The sequence below is a fragment of the Coregonus clupeaformis genome, chromosome 36 (assembly GCF_020615455.1).
Source record: "Coregonus clupeaformis isolate EN_2021a chromosome 36, ASM2061545v1, whole genome shotgun sequence".
NCBI lineage: Eukaryota > Metazoa > Chordata > Actinopteri > Salmoniformes > Salmonidae > Coregonus > Coregonus clupeaformis.
Window position 1 is genome coordinate 21,824,599 of NC_059227.1, and position 21,133 is coordinate 21,845,731.

The 21,133-nt window shown below is 45.6% G+C and overlaps 1 protein-coding gene across 2 annotated transcripts in view; it reads left to right on the forward strand.

Moving 5' to 3' along the window:
• The window catches only part of LOC121552168 (pleckstrin homology domain-containing family G member 1), a 96,126-nt gene that overhangs the window by 46,527 nt on the left and 28,466 nt on the right, over positions 1 to 21,133 (forward strand). For both annotated transcript variants that reach the window (XM_041864888.2, XM_041864887.2), the window contains exon 2: positions 18,481 to 19,022. In XM_041864888.2, the coding sequence (XP_041720822.2) occupies positions 18,618 to 19,022 (405 nt within the window). In that variant the 5' untranslated portion in view covers positions 18,481 to 18,617. The remainder of the gene's footprint in view (positions 1 to 18,480; positions 19,023 to 21,133) is intronic.

Genomic DNA, 21,133 nt, shown 5'->3' on the forward strand with positions numbered 1-21,133 from the left:
ATGAAAGAAATAAAAGCTGAAATAAATCATTCTCTCTATTATCATTCTGACATTTCACATTCTTAAAATAAAGTGGTGATCCTAACTGAACTAAGATAGGGAATTGTGAAAAACTGAGTTTAAATGTATTTGGCTGAGGTGTATGAAAACTTCTGACTTCAACTGTATATTCAGAGCCATATCCCTGTAATGCTTAGAGACGATCTTATGTCAAGTGTTATTGAAGTGTTGTGGTTGCAGGTTCACCTGGCACATATAAAACCGTTTTTTGGAGGGTGTTGCTATAGGCTATCAAGTGCTAACAGTCAGTATCAACATAATATGTGTGAAATGCTTGATAGTGTGTGTGATGTATCAGATTGGTCTATTTTCTTGGGGACATGAATATTGACTGATTTTCATCAAGCTGTCCGCTCAAGAGAAAGCTTCTCACTGTAACCAGTGCCTGTAATCTGGTTCAGGTTATTAATCAACCTACCAGGGTGTTTACAAACACTACAGGAACAACATCATCCACATGTATTCATCACATTTTTACTAATACTGTACAACTTTGTTTTAAAGCTGTATCCGTACCCATTGGATGCAGTGATCACAATATAATGGATGATGTTAAAAATATTTGTTGGTCTAATGTGATTAATAAGCAGCATCCAGAAGCTGCACTTGATGAATTTATGAAATTGCTTCTTCAAATTATTGATGAACATGCACCTGTTAAGAAACTGACTATTAGAACTGTTAAGGCTCCATGGATTGATGAGGAATTGAAAAACTGTATGGTAGAAAGAGATGGGGCAAAAGGAGTGGCTAATAATAATAATAATAATTGAGAAATTGTGTGACTAAACTCAACAAAAAGAAGAAGAAACTGTATCATGAAGCCAAGATCAATGATATAAAGAATGATGGGAAAAAACTTCAGTACTTCAAATGAAGTTATGTGAAGATAGACCAATTCAACTCCATCTATCATCGAATCAGATGGCTTATTCAACACAAAACCATTTGTTGTTGCCAATGATTTTATGGATTACTTCATTGGCAAAGTGGGCAAACTTAGTCAGGAAATGCCAACAGCGAACAGTTTGAATTTTGTGAAGTTAATGTGGGAGAGGTAGATTTTTGGGGGGTTATCGATCAATAATGACAAACCTTCTGGCATTGACAACTTAATTGGAAAGCTACTGAGGATGGTAGCTGACTCTATAGCCACTCCTATCTGTCATATATTTAATCTGAGCCTAGAGGAAAGTCTTTGTCCTCAGGTCTGGAGGGAAGCCAAAGTAATTCTGCTACCCAAGAGTGGTAAAGTGGCCTTTACTGGTTCTAACAGCAGACCTATCAGCTTGCTGCCAGCTCTTAACAAACTGCAAATAGTCCGGGTAGCCGTGATTAGCTGTTCAGGAATCTTATGGCTTGGGGGTAGAAGCTGTTAAGAAGCCTTTTGAACCTAGACTTGGCACTTGGCACGGTACCGCTTGCCGTGCGGTAGCGGAGAGAACAGTCTATGACTAGGGTGGCTGAAATCTTTGACAATTTTTAGGGCCTTCCTCTGATACCGCCTGGTATAGGGGACCTGGATGGCAGGAAGCTTGGCCCCAGTGATTTACTGGGCCGTACGCACTACCCTCTGTAGTGCCTTGCAGTCAGAGGCCGAGCAGTTCCCATACCAGGTGGTGATGCAACCAGTCAGGATGCTCTCGATGGTGCAGCTGTAGAACCTTTTGAGGATCTGAGGACCCATGCCAAATCTTTTCAGTCTCCTAGTGGGGAATAGGCTTTGTCGTGCCCTCTTCACGACTGTCTTGGTGTGTTAGGACCATGATAGTTTGTTGGTGATGTGGACACCAAGGAACTTGAAGCTCTCAACCTGTTCCACTACAGCCCCGTCGATGAGAATGGGGGCGTGCTCAGTCCTCTTTTTTTTCCTGTAGTCCACAATCATCTCCTTTGTCTTGACCACGTTGAGGGAGAGGTTGTTATCCTGGCACCACACGGCCAGGTCTCTGACCTCCTCCCTATAGGCTGTCTCATTGTTGTCGATGATCAGGCCTACCACTGTTGTGTCGTCGGCAAACTTAATGATGGTGTTGGAGTTGTGCCTGGCCATGCAGTCATGGGTGAACAGGGAGTACAGGAGGGGACTGAGCACGCACTCCTGAGGGGCCCCCATGTTGAGGATCAGCGTGGCAGATGTGTTGTTACCTACCCTTACCACCTGGGGGCGGCCCGTCAGGAAGTCCAGGATCCAGTTGCAGAGGGAGGTGTTAGTCCCAGGGTCCTTAGCTTAGTGATGAGCTTTAAGTGCACTATGGTGTTGAACGCTGAGCTGTAGTCAATGAATAGCATTCTCACGTAGGTGTTCCTCTTGTCCAGGTGGGAAAGGGCAGTGTGGAGTGCAATAGTGATTGCGTCATCTGTGGATCTGTTGGGGTGGTATGCAAATTGGAGTGGGTCTAGGGTTTCTGGGATAATGATGTTGATGTGAGCCATGACCAGCCTTTCAAAGCACTTCATGCTACAGACGTGAGTGCTACGGGTCATTTCGGCAGGTTATCTTAGTGTTCTTGGAATGGGTGGCCAGTAATAAACCGGTCCTGAACATCTCTAAAACTAAGAGCACTGTATTTGGTGCAAATCATTCCCTAAGTTCTAGTCATCAGCTGAATCTGGTAATGAATGTTGTGGCTGTTGAACAAGTTGAGGAGACTAAATTACTTGGTGTTACCTTAGATTGTAAACTGTCATGGTCAAAACATATAGATTCAATGGTTGTAAAGATGGGGAAAAGTCTGTCCGTAATAAAGAGATGCTCTGCTTTTTGACACCACACTCCACAAAGCATGTCCTGCAGGCTCTATTTTTATATTTTCTTCATTATTGTCCAGTCTTATGGTCAAGTGCTGCAAAGAAAGACCTAGTTAAGCTGCAGCTGGCCCAGAACAGAATGGCACGTCTTCCTCTTTATTGTAATCAGAGGGCTAATATTAATACTATGCATGCCATTCTCTCTTGGCTAAGAGTTGAAGAAAGACTGACTGCGTCCCTTCTTGTTTCTATAAGAAACATTAATGTGTTGGAAATTCCAAATTGTTTGCATAGTCAACTTACACACAACACTGACACACACACTTACCCCACCAGACATGCCACCATGGGGTCTTTTCACAGTCCCCAGGTCCAGAAAAAATTCAAGGAAACATACAATATTATACAGAGCCATGAGTGCATGGAACTCCCTTCCATCTAATATAGAGCAAGTGAACAGCAAACCTGGTTTCAAAAAACAAATAAAGCAACACCTCATGGCACAACGCCTCTCCCCCATGTGAGCTAGTTGTGTGTATGTACTGACATGTATGTGTAACTGATATTTGCACACACACACACACACACACTACATGTTAATGTTTTTAAATGTACATCACCAGTCAAAAGTTTGTTCATACCTACTCATTCAAGGGTTTTTCTTTATTTTTACTATTTTTTACATTGTAGAATAATAGTGAAGACATCAGAACAATGAAATAACACATATGGAATCATGTAGTAACCAAAAAAGTGTTAAACAAATCAAAATATATTTTAGAGTGGCCACCCTTTGCCTTGATGACAGCTTTGCACGCTCTTGGCATTCTCAACCCATGTCATTTTTTTCTGTCTTGCCTTCCTCAGTGATTTTACCCACATACCGCTACTGTAGAACTGCGGCTCTGTGTATTGTTTCATCCTATGTAATGTAATCTCAGTAAATTTTATGATGTTTTTTCCCCATCATCCACACTCACCAACACGGTCGTGAAGACTGTTCAGATAAATTAGTCAAATAACATTTATTCGCCACATGCTTCGTAAACAACAGTGAAATGCTTACTTATGGGTCCTTCCCAACAATGCAGAGAGAAAGAAAATAGAGAAATAATAGAAAAGTAAAACACGTAATAATTAAAGTAATTATAAATACACAATGAGTAACAATAACTTGGCTATATACATGGGTACCAGTATCGATGTGCAGGGGTACGAGGTAGATATGTACCTATAACTAGGAATAAAGTGACAGATAATAAATAGTAGCATCAGCATATGTTATGAGACAAAAAAGTTAGTGCATAAAGGGTCAGTGCAGATAGACCGGGTAGCTATTTGGTTAACTATTTAACTAACTATTTAGCAGTCTTATGGCTTGGGGGTAAAAGCTGTTCAGGGTCCTGTTGGTTCCAGACTTGGTGCATTGGTACCGCTTGCCGTGCATTAGCAGAGAGGACAGTCTATGATTTGGGTTGCTGGAGTCTTTGACCATTTTTAGGGCCTTCCTCTGACACTGCCTGGTATAGAGGTCCTGGATGGCAGGGAACTCGGCCCCAGTGATGTACTGGGCTGTACGCATTACCCTCTGTAGCCAGATGCCAAGCAGTTACCATACCAAGCGTTGATGCAGCCAGTCAAGATGCTCTCAATGGTTCAGCAACTTTGACAGCTCTGCCATTGAGATCAGGACAACAATTTTAAGGTAAGAAACTGTATACAATTAGTTTTTATGTTGGTAATTATAATATGTAGATTTTAGAGTATTTTCTTCCGATTGATAAGATGTCTGTGAAATAAAATGTGGATAACAAGCCGTGTAGAAATCAACCAAAACGACTCAAGGTAGCTAGCTAGCTTGCTTAGCTACTTAATTTAGCTATTTTCTTGTCTTGTGTTTTTTATGTAAATGTTTTCATTGATAACTGTACAAAATAAAATACTCATATTGATAATTTGAAGAGCATTTGTCAGAAGAGAGGGATGCTGCCGGATTGCTAACGTTATTTTACCAGTAAAATGTATGATCCCCATATCTACAGTAATTATTAGCTAGCTAGCTAACCACATAGCTAGATATCATTGTGTCTTTCTATCTGTGATGGCTATGATTCCTAAAAATATTACGCCTGCTGGCTGTTGATTGCAATGTACTCTAAGCCTGACGCCTTATGATGAAAGCTAGCTAGCTATAATGACTTTTGAAAGCTCAGGTTGGTAGTCAGCTTGGTAACTAAATCATCCTGGTCTAGCTGGTTTGTGACTTTGCTACTTACAGGCATAGCTACATTATATTATTTGAGTTACGGACTATCAGATATGAAATTATGTTACATGTTTGTGAAAACCTTTGAATAATAAAATGTAACTTTGTCAACTTGCAATCTGATTGATAACTTGTACAGTTCCCTTCCTTTCATGATTCCCTTTTTTATGTGCTGAAGGGTCATCACTTCTTGGGGAAGATGAGGACGAAGAGGATGATATTTAAATGGAGGAGCTGGAGGAAGTTGGAGCCACTACATGATGCTGCTACCGCTCAGCCAAGCTTTTTGTCTGGAAGTTAGCTGTCATTGATGTATTATTGTTATGTACTATTAGGCCTATATATAAATTAGGTCTATGTTTTTTAAATACTCTCTCTCGTTCTCTCTCATTCTCTCTGTTGGGCACTGTGGGGGACTGTCAGCTCTCATACCTTTGTGAGGAGGACGAAAGTAAAGACATGTTACCTGTGCACTAGGCAGCCAATAGCTGCCCCCTCGGTGACAAGGATAGGCAGTGGCTGGAGAGGCTGGACAACATGCTGCTGAGGCTGCAAACAGGGTTGAGGGACAATCACGCATTCACCCTCACTTGACACATACATAGGTATACATACCATACATAGGTACTAGTAAAGGGACTCCTAGTCTTCATCCAGTATCTCAGATTGTTACTGGTCATTTCCCCTTTCTTGCATTATTTTAATTTGTTCCCATTCTAACTTAATGTATTAGGCTATAGGCCTAGTGGAATGTATAGTATGTAAGAAGAAACATTTTAGTTATTCATTGTTAATGTTTTTATCATATTTTGTAATTCCAGTTTTTTTTTAAAGACAATATCCCAGAGATGAATGTTGTATATATTGTTATAGTTATGATATCTATGTAACTTCCACTTTGTTTTCAGGTTTGAATGAGACAATAGCTGTGTTCGAATACTCATACTAACCACACCAACCATACTATTTGTGACGTAAATTGAGTATGTAGTATGCTTATTGGTCATAGTATGGATATAGATAGTATGTCAAAAGTTCCCGGATGTCATACTACATTCGCCAAAATACGAAGTATACAAGCAGTGGACACTATTTCCGTGCTTTTAGGCACATAATGCAATTCTTCAGAAAGTGGGCATGGCTTCACAACGTTTTCAGATTTGAAGAAAATGGCGGAAATTATGCAGCCGAAGTCCGACAAGAGCGGCTACAAATTCATTTCTTTAACAAATTATGACAAATGTTGAGAAAATGTTGAGCATTGTAATAAAGTAATGACTTTTCAAATAAGTTACTTTACACGTTATGTTGGCTACGCTATCCTTACGAACCACATAGCATATCATTACAGCAGTATGTACTGGTATGTTAGTTAGCTACCTAACGTTAGTTGGCTGCTAATACATCGAACTTGCCAGTATATTTACTATATGCTATCTAACTAAGTACCCAACGTTTATTGACTTGATTATTCACGTCATTCTTAGCCAAGTGGTATAGTCGTGTGCGTTCTCAATGGACATTGTTAATTTGTGTGTGTTCGTAAATTTGTTCTGGCTATCTACTCCGATTTCAGAGCACTCGTCTGAGTGTGCCAGAGCGCAGAATAACTGATGAATTTGCTAACGCTCAACATCCGTTTAATATGGCCAGTGTCAGTAAACGTCGGCAAAAAAAGCGTAATTAAATTGTTGCCAGCAGCACAGTTACAGTCACCAACGCTCTGGATAACATGAAAATAAGTATTTGACCCCTCTGCAAAACATGACTTAGTACTTGGTGGCAAAACCCTTCTTGGCAATCACAGAGGTCAGACGTTTCTTGTAGTTGGCCACCAGGTTTGCACACATCTCAGGAGGGATTTTGTCCCACTCCTCTTTGCAGATCTTCTCCAAGTCATTAAGGTTTCGAGCCTGATGTTTGGCAACTCGAACCTTCTGCTCCCTCCACAGATTTTCTATGGGATTAAGGTCTGGAGACTGGCTAGGCCACTCCAGGACCTTAATGTGCTTCTTCTTGAGCCACTCCTTTGTTGCCTTGGCCGTGTGTTTTGGGTCAATGTCATGCTGGAATATCCATCCACGACCCATTTTCAATGCCCTGGCTGAGGGAAGGAGGTTCTCACCCAAAATTTGACGGTACATGGCCCTGTCCATCGTCCCTTTGATGCGGTGAAGTTGTCCTGTCCCCTTAAAAGAAAAACACCCCCAAAGCATAATGTTTCCACCTCCATGTTTGATGGTGGGGATGGTGTTCTTGGGGTCATAGACAGCATTCCTCCTCCTCCAAACACGGCAAGTTGAGTTGATGCCAAAGAGCTCCATTTTGGTCTCATCTGACCACAACACTTTCACCCAGTTCTCCTCTGAATAATTCAGATGTTCATTGGCAAACTTCAGACGGGCCTGTATATGTGCTTTCTTGAGCAGGGGGACCTTGCGGGCGCTGCAGGATTTCAGTCCTTCATGACGTAGTGTGTTACCAATTGTTTTCTTGGTGACTATTGTCCCAGCTGCCTTGAGATCATTGACAAGATCCTCCCGTGTAGTTCTGGGCTGATTCCTCACTGTTCTCATGATCATTGCAACTCCACAAGGTGAGATCTTGCATGGAGCCCCAGGCCGAGGGAGATTGACAGTTATTTTGTGTTTCTTCCATTTGCGAATAATCGCACCAACTGTTGTCACCTTCTCACCAAGCTGCTTGGCGATGGTCTTGTAGCCCATTCCAGCCTTGTGTAGGTCTACAATCTTGTCACTGACATCCTTGGAGAGCTCTTTGGTCTTGGCCATGGTGGAGAGTTTGGAATCTGATTGATTGATTGCTTCTGTGGACAGGTGTCTTTTATACAGGTAACGAGCTGAGATTTTGGAGCACTCCCTTTAAGAGTGTGCTCCTAATCTCAGCTCGTTACCTGTATAAAAGATACCTGGGAGCCAGAAATCTTTCTGATTGAGAGGGGGTCAAATACTTATTTCCCTCATTAAAATGCAAATCAATTTATAACGTGCGTTTTTCTGGATTTTTTTGTTGTTATTCTGTCTCTCACTGTTCAAATAAACCTACCATTAAAATTATAGACTGATCATTTCTTTGTCAGTGGGCAAACGTACAAAATCAGCAGGGGATCAAATACTTTTTTCCCTCACTGTATAAAGTTTGTGGACTTGAGATTTCAAGTGACAGTTGGGATTGGCAACTGTGTAAACTATGTAGATAACTCTCAGTGTGGGTGAAGTACTAGAGTTATTTGAGAATGTCACGTTCGTTTACAGACGGGACGGACCAAGGCGCAGCGTGATATGCGTACATGTTTATTAAATATCAAACACAACGACAAAATAACAAACAAAACGAAACGTGAAGTCCAAGGCAGCACAACACAACATACTTTAACACGGAACAAGATCCCACAACCCACTAGTGCCAATAGGCTGCCTAAGTATGGTCCCCAATCAGAGACAACGAGCGACAGCTGCCTCTGATTGGGAACCACACCGGCCAACATAGATCTAGACGATCTAGATCTCAACCTAGAAAATACAACATCGAACAAACCACACAGAAAATACACACCCTGACTCAACAAATACGAGTCCCCAGAGTCAGGGCGTGACAGAGAAAGTGAACTAGTTTTGGCCCACACGTGTTTTCTGTATTGTATGTGCCCTGCTCTGTAAGTATACAGTGCCTTGCAAAAGTATTCATCCCCCTTGCCGTTTTTCCTATTTTGTTGCATTACAACCTGTAATTTAAATTTGGATTTTTATTTGGATTTCATGTAATGGACATACACAAAATAGTCCAAATTGGTGAAGTGAAATGAAAAAAAAAAGACTTATTTCAAAAAATTCTAAAAAATAAATAACGGAAATGTATTCACCCCCTTTGCTATGAAGCCCCTAAATATGATCTGGTGCAACCAATTACCTTCAGAAGTCACATAATTTGTTAAGTAAAGTCCAACTGTGTGCAATCTAAGTGCCACATGATCTCAGTATATATTCACCTGTTCTGTAAGGCCCCAGAGTCTGCAACACCACTATGCAAGGGGCACCACCAAGCAAGCAGCACCATGAAGACCAAGGAGCTCTTCAAACAGGTCAGGGACAAAGTTGTGGAGAAGTACAGATCAGGGTTGGGTTATAAAAAAATATCCGAAACTTTGAACATCCCACGTAGCACCATTAAATCCATTATAAAAAAATGTAAAGAACATGGCACCACAACAAACCTGCCAAGAGAGGGCCGCCCACCAAAACTCACGTACCAGGCAAGGAGGGCATTAATCAGAGAGGCAACAAAGAGACCAAAGATTTTACATTTACATTTACATAATTTAGCAGACGCTCTGATCCAGAGCGACTTACAAGATAACAAAGATAACCCTGAAGGAGCTGCAAAGGTCCACAGCGGAGATTGGAGTATCTGTCCATAGGACCACTTTAAGCCGTTCACTCCACAGAGCTGGGCTCTGTTTGTTTCACAATAAAAAATATTTTGCATCTTCAATGTGGTAGGCATGTGTCACGGTTCAGACAGACGACAAGAGGACCACAATTGCGTCACACCAGAAAGTTTATTTAAACTTAAGGGGAAAGGGATGTAGGGAGTGAGTGAAGGCTCCAGGGGTTATCCCGTCCGATGTGCTGGGTCTGTGCCTCCCCCCAGTGGCAGCGATGCGTCCGATGACGCCGGTGGTTGGTGGTCCAGAAGTCCTGGGGGGGGGGAGGAAACACAGACACAACGGGGCGGATGAAAACAGGCAGAAGTACAGTTCAAGGGAAATCCAAATACGTTGTAGCAAGGCAGAAGGCTGGTCAGAGTTACCGGGGTCGAAGAGTAGTCAGGAGTCGTAATGGCAGGAAGCAGGTCTGGTTCTCCTGGGGCAGAAGAGTATCCAGGAATCAGGCAGGTCCGGGGTCACAAAACAGGGGTGAGCCAAAGCGCGAGCACACAGGTTCGGGTGTGAGCTTTGCAGACGATCTGACAAAGGAGAGCTGAAAGACAGGGCTATAAATACTGGGAGAGGTTAGTGGGTAATGCAGCGCAGCTGGCAGAGTAATTAGAGCCGAGCAGAGCAGGGACAGGTGGAGCTAGTTAGGCTGAGTAGAGAGAGAGTGGTGAGCAGAGTGGAAACAACTTAAGGTGGTAACCCAGTGGAGTGAGAGGGCTCATGACAGAACCCCCCAAGGGACGGCCCCAGAAGTCCCAAGAGCAACACCACGCCGGGCGGGAGGAGGGGAGCCGGAGGAGGGCTAGAACTCCTCCGAACGGTCCGAGCGAACGTCCTCATCCTCGGAGGAAGCCGGAGGGCCGTGGTCGGGAGATGGGACAGGTCCCGAGACAGGATCAGGCACAGGACAGGAAGCCGAGCGGGCAGGACGGTTAGGGGATCCCTCTGGGGCGGCCCCTACGGATTGCAGGTTGATCAGGATGCCGTTGGTGGAAAGCGGTGATGAGAGTCCTATCCACAATCCGACTAGCTGGCACCCAGGTCCTTTCCTCAGGTCCATAGCCCTCCCAGTCAATGAGGTACTGGAGACCCCTACCCTTCCGTCTGGACCGAAGCAGGCGGCGGACGGTGTAAACCAGACCACCATCGACGAGCCGTGGAGGAGGAGGACAAGGCGCAGCAGGGACCAGCGGACTCTCATGGACGGGCTTAATCTTAGACACATGGAAAGTGGGGTGCACCCTCAGGGAATTAGGCAGTTGGAGCCGGACAGCAGTTGGGCTAATCACTCTTATGATAGGGAATGGGCCAATGAACCGAGGTGCCAGCTTCTGCGACTCCACCCTGAGTGGCAGGTTCTTCGATGACAACCACACCCTTTGACCAACATGGTAGGTGGGAGCAGGAATTCTCCGACGGTTGGCCCCGGTAGTGTAGCTGGCAACGGATCTGAGGAGTGTGGCTCTAGCTTTGTTAAACACCTCTCTGAGACCATGGTAGCATTCTGGGACATTGGAGAGGTCAGGAGCGGAGTTAGTAGGTACTGGCCGAGGGGGTAGTGCGGCAGCAAGCAGGCAGGTTCGGTGGCAGTCCTCTCCCCACTCCCTGATCACCCCGGTCACCCAGTCGAGCTGAGGGTTGTGCCGGGCGGAGCCATGGGTAACCCAGGATGAGGGGTTGGCCTGGAGAGGGGAGCAGGTGAAACTGGATAGTTTCTTGATGGTTTCCGGACAGACCCATCGAGACCGGGGCCGTGACATGAGTGACCGATCCGAGTAAGTGTCCGTCCAGTGCCCGGGCAGGAATAGGAGGTGTCAAACGGAGGTTCTCCAGTCCCAGTTGGCGTGCCAGCTTGATGTCCATTATGTTGGCTTCGGCGCCAGAATCCACCAGAGCAGCCAGGGTGTGAGTTGAGTCAGAGAGGCGGAGGTGAACTTGCAGCAGGGGTTTGCGGTCGGAGGACTGGATGGTCATTGAACTCAACCGGACTCCCCCTATGCCCGGTGAGCTTCGGCCCTTTAAAGGGCAGGTTACCACACGATGTCCGTCACCTCCACAATAGAGACAGAGGTTTGAGGTGAAGCGTCGCTGGCGCTCTGCAGGAGTGAGAGAGGCTCGCCCAATCTCCATAGGCTCAGACTGATCAAGCTGACCTGGGTGAGTGGCAGTAGATGACAGGAACCCAGTCGGATCTCTCCGAATGCCGGTAGTAGGTGGACCTTGGCGCCCCCTCTCACGACGACGGGTCTGTATCCTTCTGTCGATCCTGACAGTCAGTGCGATGGCTTCATCAAGAGTGGAAGGCAGTTCCTGGGAGACCAACTCGTCCTTGATATAGTCAGCCAAACTATGGAAGAACGCGTCCACCAACGATGGTGTGTTCCAAGAACTTCGTCTAGCCAGGGTTCGGAAGTCGATGGAATGGTCTGCGACTGTACGTCTGCCTTGTCGAATACTGAACAGTTCACGAGACGCCTCTGCGGTTGGTGAATCCAGGTCAAACACCTTCAGCATCTCCTCAGCAAACAGGTCGAAGGTTGCACATGCGGGGGTTTGACGTTCGAACTCTGCTGTTCCCCAGAGTCGAGCTCGGCCCGTCAGGTGAGTGATGGCATACCCAACCTTAGCCCCCTCCGTGGCGAAGGTCCTTGGCTGCAAGGAGAACTGAAGTCGGCAGCTAGTCAGGAATGGCCGGACCTGGGTAGAATCGCCGTTGAACCGCTCGGGGTTTCCAATCTTGGGTTCCGGAGCCGCGGCTGCAATGACCGGGGCAGGTAACTCGGGGGCAGGGCTGGTGGGCAGACTGGCTGGGGTCAGGTTGGTGAGGAGTTGAATGATCATGGCGAGTTGTTGTTGCTGCTGCTGGGACTGCTGCTGGTGCTGCTGGAACTGCTGATGCTGTTGGTAGCCGGCCTGAAGCAGAGAGGTGATGTCGCCGCTCATGCGGCCTAGCTCTCTCTCAGTGTGTTCCAGGCGTAGCATGGCGGTGGGTTGCTCAGGTTCTTCGGTTTCCATGTCGGGGGAAGTGTGCGCTGAGTCCATAATGGTCAGATCGTACTGTCACGGTTCAGACAGACGACAAGAGGACCACAATTGCGTCACACCAGAAAGTTTATTTAAACTTAAGGGGAAAGGGATGTAGGGAGTGAGTGAAGGCTCCAGGGGTTATCCCGTCCGATGTGCTGGGTCTGTGCCTCCCCCAGTGGCAGCGATGCGTCCGATGACGCCGGTGGTTGGTGGTCCAGAAGTCCTGGGGGGGGGAGGAAACACAGACACAACGGGGCGGATGAAAACAGGCAGAAGTACAGTTCAAGGGAAATCCAAATACGTTGTAGCAAGGCAGAAGGCTGGTCAGAGTTACCGGGGTCGAAGAGTAGTCAGGAGTCGTAATGGCAGGAAGCAGGTCTGGTTCTCCTGGGGCAGAAGAGTATCCAGGAATCAGGCAGGTCCGGGGTCACAAAACAGGGGTGAGCCAAAGCGCGAGCACACAGGTTCCGGGTGTGAGCTTTGCAGACGATCTGACAAAGGAGAGCTGAAAGACAGGGCTATAAATACTGGGAGAGGTTAGTGGGTAATGCAGCGCAGCTGGCAGAGTAATTAGAGCCGAGCAGAGCAGGGACAGGTGGAGCTAGTTAGGCTGAGTAGAGAGAGAGTGGTGAGCAGAGTGGAAACAACTTAAGGTGGTAACCCAGTGGAGTGAGAGGGCTCATGACAGCATGTTGTGTAAATCAAATGATACAAACCCCCCCAAAATCAATTTTAATTCCAGGTTGTAAGGCAACAAAATAGGAAAAATGCCAAGGGGGGTGAATACTTTCGGAAGCCACTGTATATGCTCTGCCATGTGTGTATATTTTTATATGGTAAAGTATATGCTTGGATCGGTTAGGAACCGCTCCAAGTATGGACCCTCAGCAACCCTCTGGAATCTCCCGGGCCACTTATAAGGAATGCTGGACTTGGCAAAGCTGTGAGGGGAACCTTTACATGACTTCCTAACCATCATGTCTCTATGGACAACACTGACATAGAGGATCTGAAGAAGTGGCAGTTCTATTTTTGAATGTTAGGGGAAAGGAGGGAAGAAGGAAGGGAGAAAGGAATGGAGTGGGAGAGAGATGGAGGCAAAGAAAAAAGTAAGAGCGAGTGGGGAAGAGAATAGAGGAGAGGGACAGAGGGATAAAGAATGTGAGGGAGGGGTAGGGAGAGGCCTAGAGTTCACAGACCAGACCATTGTCCTGAGCGGAGCTGAATTCAATGATGTCATGTTTTAGAGTGAGTCTCTCAGCAGTAGCACTCAAGAGGAGTATTAGGGAAAGGGGGGAGGGCTTTCTCCATTTCTCCCTCTGTCCTTTTTTATCCTTACCCTCTTTCTCTCTATTCATCTTTGTCTGCCCATTTTTGTCTTTATCCATCTTAACTCTTTCTCCTTTCCTTTGGCTTAGACAGAGTTGATAGATCTGATATGAACGTGGGAGCTGCTTGTGGATGTGTTTTATTTTGGCCGGCTGAAGTGGGTGGGATCATGGGGGTAGAGAGGACGGGGTGTGCATGGAGGGTGTGTGTGTGTGTGTACAGTGAGAGATCTAACGGGTGAAAGCTGACTCAAGCTGTATTGTGACAGAGGAGAGGAGGGGCAGAAAAAGAGAAAAGAAAGGGCCGCAGCTGCTTTATATACCCGATACAGACCTGATTCTATCTGTATCATCTGCTGACTACGAAGGCTCATAAGAGTCTCATCCATGGGACATCTCACTATGTCATTCATCCTTCACAGGGTCTATATGGATAAACTAAAGGAATATTATACTATAAAGGTATATGAAACTTCATTGTCCTCCTTTAACTCATACCACATTCATAAACGCGTTATTAATCTGTTATGAAGCTTCATATGAGTTTTGTATGGCTCTCACAGAGTACTTGTGGAGCTGATGGAGCCACTTGTGAGGCTGTGACGGTTGTGAAGGACGGGTAATCCAGGGATCTCACGGTTGTTTGTTGACCTCTCCAGGGTGGAGTGCACTTCAGCTGCCATTAAGTGTACAACTGAAGTGGACTTGTTAAGTGCACTATGAGTCATTAACTCTGACTAGATTGCCAAGGTAGTTTATTGACAGGTGTCTCATAAAGAAAATATAGATTATTATGTAACATAACTGATTATCAGTAAACTTTAAATATTGATTGAGGTGAAACTGTCCGTGTTCACACCTTCTAAACATATACTTTTGAACAAAGCTAGCTCAAGGGAGCTTGTCTCCAATATGAGGCAAAGTCTAGTTTGATATTTTGAAGGCTGACTTGTTGTGTTTACACAGGCATATGTTAAGTATATTAAACAGGGCTGGATAGAAGGTATGAGGGCTGGTCTTTGTCTCCTTATTGAGTTCACCTAAATGTAGGCCAGGTTCTGAAACCCACTGGTTCACTGTCTCTCTGTTATGGCAGGAAAGGTAGAGCTCGCAGCACTAATACCCAGTCTAATCCCTAAACACACACACACACGAATGTGCATACACACACACACACACACACACACACACACACACACACACACACACACAGACACACACACAGACACACACAGGCACACGCATACACAGACATGCACACACACATTTCACACACACACGGCCAAACGCAACAGGAGAAACAGTACCAACCCGGAGGCTTTAGGCCCATAATTAGAGATCATTTACACAGATCAGGTTGAACATAATCTGGGCTGAAGGTAACTCCAACCTCCCCCAACCCCCCTGCCCACCTCACTCTCTACTCACTCTCTATGCTTGTTCTATTCCCATCTGACCACTATGTTACTCACACAGATTTTGGGTGTACAGTATGCTTGTGAGTGTGTGTGTGTGTGTGTGTGTGTGTGTGTGTGTGTGTGTGTGTGTGTGTGTGTGTGTGTGTGTGTGTGTGTGTGTGTGTGTGTGTGTGTGTGTGTGTGTGTGTGTGTGTGTGTGTGTGTGTGTGTGTGTGTGTGTGTGTGTGTGTGTGTGTGTGTGTGTGTGTGTGTGTGTGAAACAGGTTAGGTGTGTCCCAAACAAGGAGCTGGAAGGTGCAGGGGAAGGGCTGGGTAAACAGAAGCTAGTAAATCTTCAAGTCTGTTGTTTGGGTTTCACTAGCAGCAGAAACACAAATGGTTTCTTTGTGTGTATGTTGCTGGACCTTGTCTAATAGCTCTAATGGCTACAAGGAGCCCCACTAAAGCCATTAGCTCAGTTAGTCTTATCTTAGGGGTGATAAACCAAATGCATGTAACAACTAGGACTGTGAATTGCAAGGGACCTCACGATACAATATTAAATTGATACTTACGTGCCGATACGATATGTATTGTGATTCTTTCTCACGATTCTCACGATTCAATATGTATTGCAATTTTTATTGCGATTTGATGTTCCAAACATATTGCTCACTATATGTCTGCTGCATAGAGACGAGAGTGCATGAGAAAATTTGTTTGGATCAGTCATGGAAATAAAAGTGCTGAAAACATGTTGGCTCACGACTTAAAAAGAAGATGGAAAACAAGCTATAGGATAAAAAATATCGGAATTTTGACGCAGGTACAGACGACTAACGCTAGCTAATGCTACCTAGCAAAAAAATAACTATTGATATAATATCGTCCAAAATAATATTGCGATATGTAACTATCAATTTTTTTCCCTATCACTAATAACAACCACACACACACTATCTCCCTTTCCCTCATTCTCACAAACTCTCACACACATGCATATCTGAGTGAGTAGTCATTATGGCTTGGACTCATTTGGGCATTGTGTGTGTATCACTGATCCTCTGCCCATGGGGTGGCATGAGGTGGCTGCTGTTTTGGTTTGTGGCCCTTTTCTCTCTTTCTCACTGATCTGTCATTGTTTTAAAGTGGGTCAGACTGGGGACCGTCAACATTGTGAGGGCTCCAGCATCCAGACCCTACACACACACACACACACACATACACAAAGCGAGTTCCAATCTAATGGGAGTAAGTACTGTGGAGTGGAACACGGTTTAGTGCTGCTTCAGTTAGGACGACTAACTGCTTTCCTTTGGCAAGGCAGTCCAGACATACAGACACCACATTCCACTCTCAGACTCATAAGCCTTTCATAGCCCTACATACAGTGTTCATAGAGCCTGCATACTGTAAGAATAGTGTCTATTGCATCTTAGTTAAGGTGAGAGATCAGATATGCGGCGGCGGCATTCTTTGAGCGTGTTTACGGTTTCACATTTCATGTTTCTCAGCATGTGCCTTGAACCTCTTCTGATCCCACATGATCACACGTGCTTTGATGTTAGATGGTCTAACTGCCTGACTGGACAGAGACATGAATTCATAAAGACACAGGCAGCTTTATATCAGGGATTTGATCATAATGTTGCTAAAACATCCAATGTTGCTGGGTAGCTAGATTTCCCGTAATAACAAAGATTGGTGTCACCGTCTACTGTACCTGGGATATAGAATCTCTCTCTCTCTCTCTCTCTCTCTCTCTCTCTCTCTCTCTCTCTCTCTCTCTCTCTCTCTCTCTCTCTCTCTCTCTCTCTCTCTCTCTCTCTCTCTCTCACCTTCTCTCTCACTCTCTCTCTATCTCACCCGCTCTCTCTCTCTCTATCTCTCTCTCTCTATCTTGCCCGCTCTCTCTCTCTCTCTCTCTCTCTCTCTCTCTCTCTCTCTCTCTCTCTCTCTCTCTCTCTCTCTCTCTCTCTCTCTCTCAGTATTTCTCTCACGCCCCCTCTCGCTCTCTCACCCCTCCTTCTCCCCTCACTGAAAGTGGTCTTTCTTCTGAGGGGAGATTCCTGTACAGTGCCAGTAGCAGAGGAAGAAAACTGAAAAACTGTTTAGAGAGACCCTGCCTGTGTGGTTTCACCTCAATGGACGTGTGCGCATGTTCACAGACACAAGGTTATGTCGGCACCAGTCTGTCACCAAATACACCAGTCTGTCGCCTAAGACACACACACACAGCCCCCTCTCTTCTAGAGAAATAGGGCTTTCATTCATTGCAGAAGAGAGGGAATATTCTCACCATTATGCTGTTAATCTGGTCACTAAACCCCCTCTGTCTCTGGGCTGGCTCTTACACTCTTCCTCTTTTTCACTCACTCTCTATCTCTCTCTATTTTTGTCGATCTCTATGTGTCTCCCTCTCTCTTTCTCTCTCTTGGTAAATGACTCGGTGTGATCATCATGGCTTGGCAGAGTGCTTCTTTTTGTGCATGTTCAAAGCCTTCTTAACTGGCCATGGTGTGAGTGGAGGACATGGGAGTCCGTTTCAGAGAGGCTGTACGCCACACTCTTACGCCTGTGGTCTGGCCTGTTTTTCAGTTGGAATCCTGAACAGATCACCACTGTACGGGACATGAACAAGGTGTGTTTTCTGCTTTGGCCGGTAGAGTTAAGGACATGGCTCCACAGTCACTAGCCTTTTTGCTGAGAGAGAGAGAGAGAGAGAGAGAGAGAGAGAGAGAGAGAGAGAGAGAGAGAGAGAGAGAGAGAGAGAGAGAGAGAGAGAGAGAGAGAGAGAGAGAGAGAGAGAGAGAGAGAGAGAGAGAGAGAGAGAGAGAGAGAGAGAGAGAGAGAGAGAGAGAGAGAGATGGAGAGAGAGAGATGGAGAGAGAGATGGAGAGAGAGATGGAGAGAGAGAGAGAGAGAGAGAGAGAGAGAGAGAGAGAGAGAGAGAGAGAGATTTCCAGTGGCCAGTTAGGTTGTGGCCTGGCAAGCTTGCCACTTGGAATCCAGATAGGGGCACTGTGGGAACATAAAGGAGGGTCATAGCCTAACTGGCCACTTGAGGCCTTTAAGCAATTTTCTGTTCTGTGAGTATTGACATTCATTGCTCTGTACTCGATGAGATGACAATGATAAAGGTCTCAGTTCTCATCCTGTTTCCTTTTCTCTCCCTTTCTCTCTTCCTCTCTTCAGACGATTACACGGATGCCCTCCCTCCTCTGCCGGAGATTCCGGACGCCGACTCAGTCCTGAGCTCCGTGGGCGTTCCAGGTCGCTTCCGCCACTCCGACATCCGCCACGCCCCCCTACGCTACTGCTCTGCCCACAGCATGGACTCCTCCCCCGACAGCGGCGAGCGTCCAATCAGCTATGGCTCCACCTCTTCCTCTGCCTCCTCCCGGGACAGCCACTGCTCACTGGGCAGCCGCTCCACCTTAAGTCCCTCCCCTCACTGTCATCCCGCTTCGGACCGTGACCTGGACTCCGGGGCGATCCGGTTGGAGCTGGTTCCAGCCAGGCAGCTGGGATGTGGGGATGAGGAGGAGAGGAAGGATGGAGGGACAGAGACAGGGAGGGGGATGGTTAAACAGGGGTCTGCCCAGACCCCACAGTCAGACACAGAGGCTGGGGAGAGGAGCACCCCGGGGCCCAGGGTGCAGTATGTGGACAGGGTGGTTCAGGAGATACTGGACACTGAAAGTACCTATGTACAGGACCTGCGCAGCATTGTACAGGTGAGGAACATGGTACCACACAACCACTGGAAAGATACACCAGCTATCTCAGTAGGATAGCACATGTAGTATAAGACTAACTGGCATGGTACAGATAGTATAGTAAGGAAACATATTACAGAACGTCATTACTATCATACTAGTCAGGACCTGTGTAAGAAAGAACATGAGTCAAGATGAGTGAGTGTGAGGTCCATAGACAACACCCATATCACGGTACACAGGAGTAGTTGAATCAGGTTACTAGTTCAGGGGGGACATAAAAATGGGAGGATTTCAATTACTAGTTTGGAGTTGACAGTCAGGTCCTGTACGCAGGTACTTTCAGACCTCTCCTAGTGTTTCTCCTGCAGGGATTTCCTGCCACACGTGACACAAACACCTTGTTGCCAGCCTGGCGTTCCTCTTTCTCTCCCTCTGTAGCTCTTAACAGGGTCACTTGTGTGTACAGGTGGGGTTACGCAGGGTAACCCGACACGCTGCCTTTGTCCAGCTGTTTTACACACACACACACACACACACACACACACACACACACACACACTGCTGACAACGACTAGCTTTGAACTGCAAATACACATTCCTACTGATATACACCCGTCCGGTGCCTTTAAATGTGTTTCTGTCTCTGTGTTAAATTAAATGTATGGTTGGAGTAAAGAGGAGGGGAGTGCATGCGTGTATTAAATTTGATGATGTCTCAGGAAGGGTTCTGAGACACAATATAATTTAGTGCGTGACTGTCCCTGTTCATGTGCATGTGAGAATAGGGCAAACATTGGCATTAAAGAAGATTGATATCAGGCCCAGTTTGTTGATCCAATATGACAGTGAACAGATGAAACGTGTGACACAGTAATATGGGCTGAGTTTTCTCTCCCCATTGCCCCTTTCCTTCTAAGTGACTGTTCCTCTCCGTAGGTGGAAGGGTTGTCGTCTATAAGAGGTCCCAACCAGCAGGAAACGCTGGTCCTTTCAGAAAGAGAGGGATGAGGGATGGAAGGGAGGGGAGGGGTGAGGAAGGAGAGTGAGAGTTTGTTTGAAGGAAAAGTCTGCTTCCTCCCCCCCATCCCTCCTCCCTCCGTTCAGGGTGAAGAGAAGAGGAAAGGGGGAGAGAGCGGTGCTGTAGGAAGAGGGATTTAGAGCTGTGATAACAATGTTTAAAGTAGGTTAGCTAAACATTGAGCAGAGCTGAAGAGCACCACTTTAAAGACGTATACTCCCCTTACTAAGACCTGGAGCCCTTACTTAACTACTCAACAAGACCCCCTTATCAGATCTATGGGTCAGGACACCCACTCTTCCACTACATTTTTAGACACCCCTTTTTCACCCCTTAATTTAAATCTTTGTCAAGCCTCCCAATGCTTACTGCTATTAATCCTTTGACGAGTACAATCACATATTTGTGATCATTGTTGAGTGGTCCCTGCAGCGTACCATCGCAAATATCTGATTGGAACAGTAGCAACAGAATATATGATGCAACAAACGCGTCTAAACAGCATCGTTGTCTGAAAAGCATCTAAACAATGTTTTGTACTGAAGGGAAATAAAGGTCTTAACAACTTTATTCCTCAATGTCACTTTTTATTGTAAAAGATACATGCGAACCTCATCATCCAAGCATCACACGGAACACATCCACAGCCAAACCCATTCCATAAACCAGTCTAAATAACAGGTTGTGCTGACAAAAAAACTTAACATAAGTTAGCGACCTAACAGCTAGACTTGTTTACAATGTACCACATCTCTGGTGAGCACAAGGGAGAAATGTAATATTGTTTAGAAAAGAGATGCGTGTCAGCTAAGCTAACAGCAGCTAAATTCTTTATGATGGCAGCCATGTTTGTTTATGTTTGTGAAAACTGCCTAATCCCAGAATGCCATTCAATATAAGATGCAAATAAACAAAGTCAAAGTCAAAGATGGCTGCGCCCATTGCATGAAAAATATGAACTTAGTTTGGCCACTTTTTAGCATATTACAAATCTTCGATCAAGTCAAAGCAAGCTTTATTTACACAGCACATTTCAGACATGGAATGCAACACAATGTGCTTCACAGGAAAAAAATGAATAAAAACAATTAAAATAAATATTTACTAC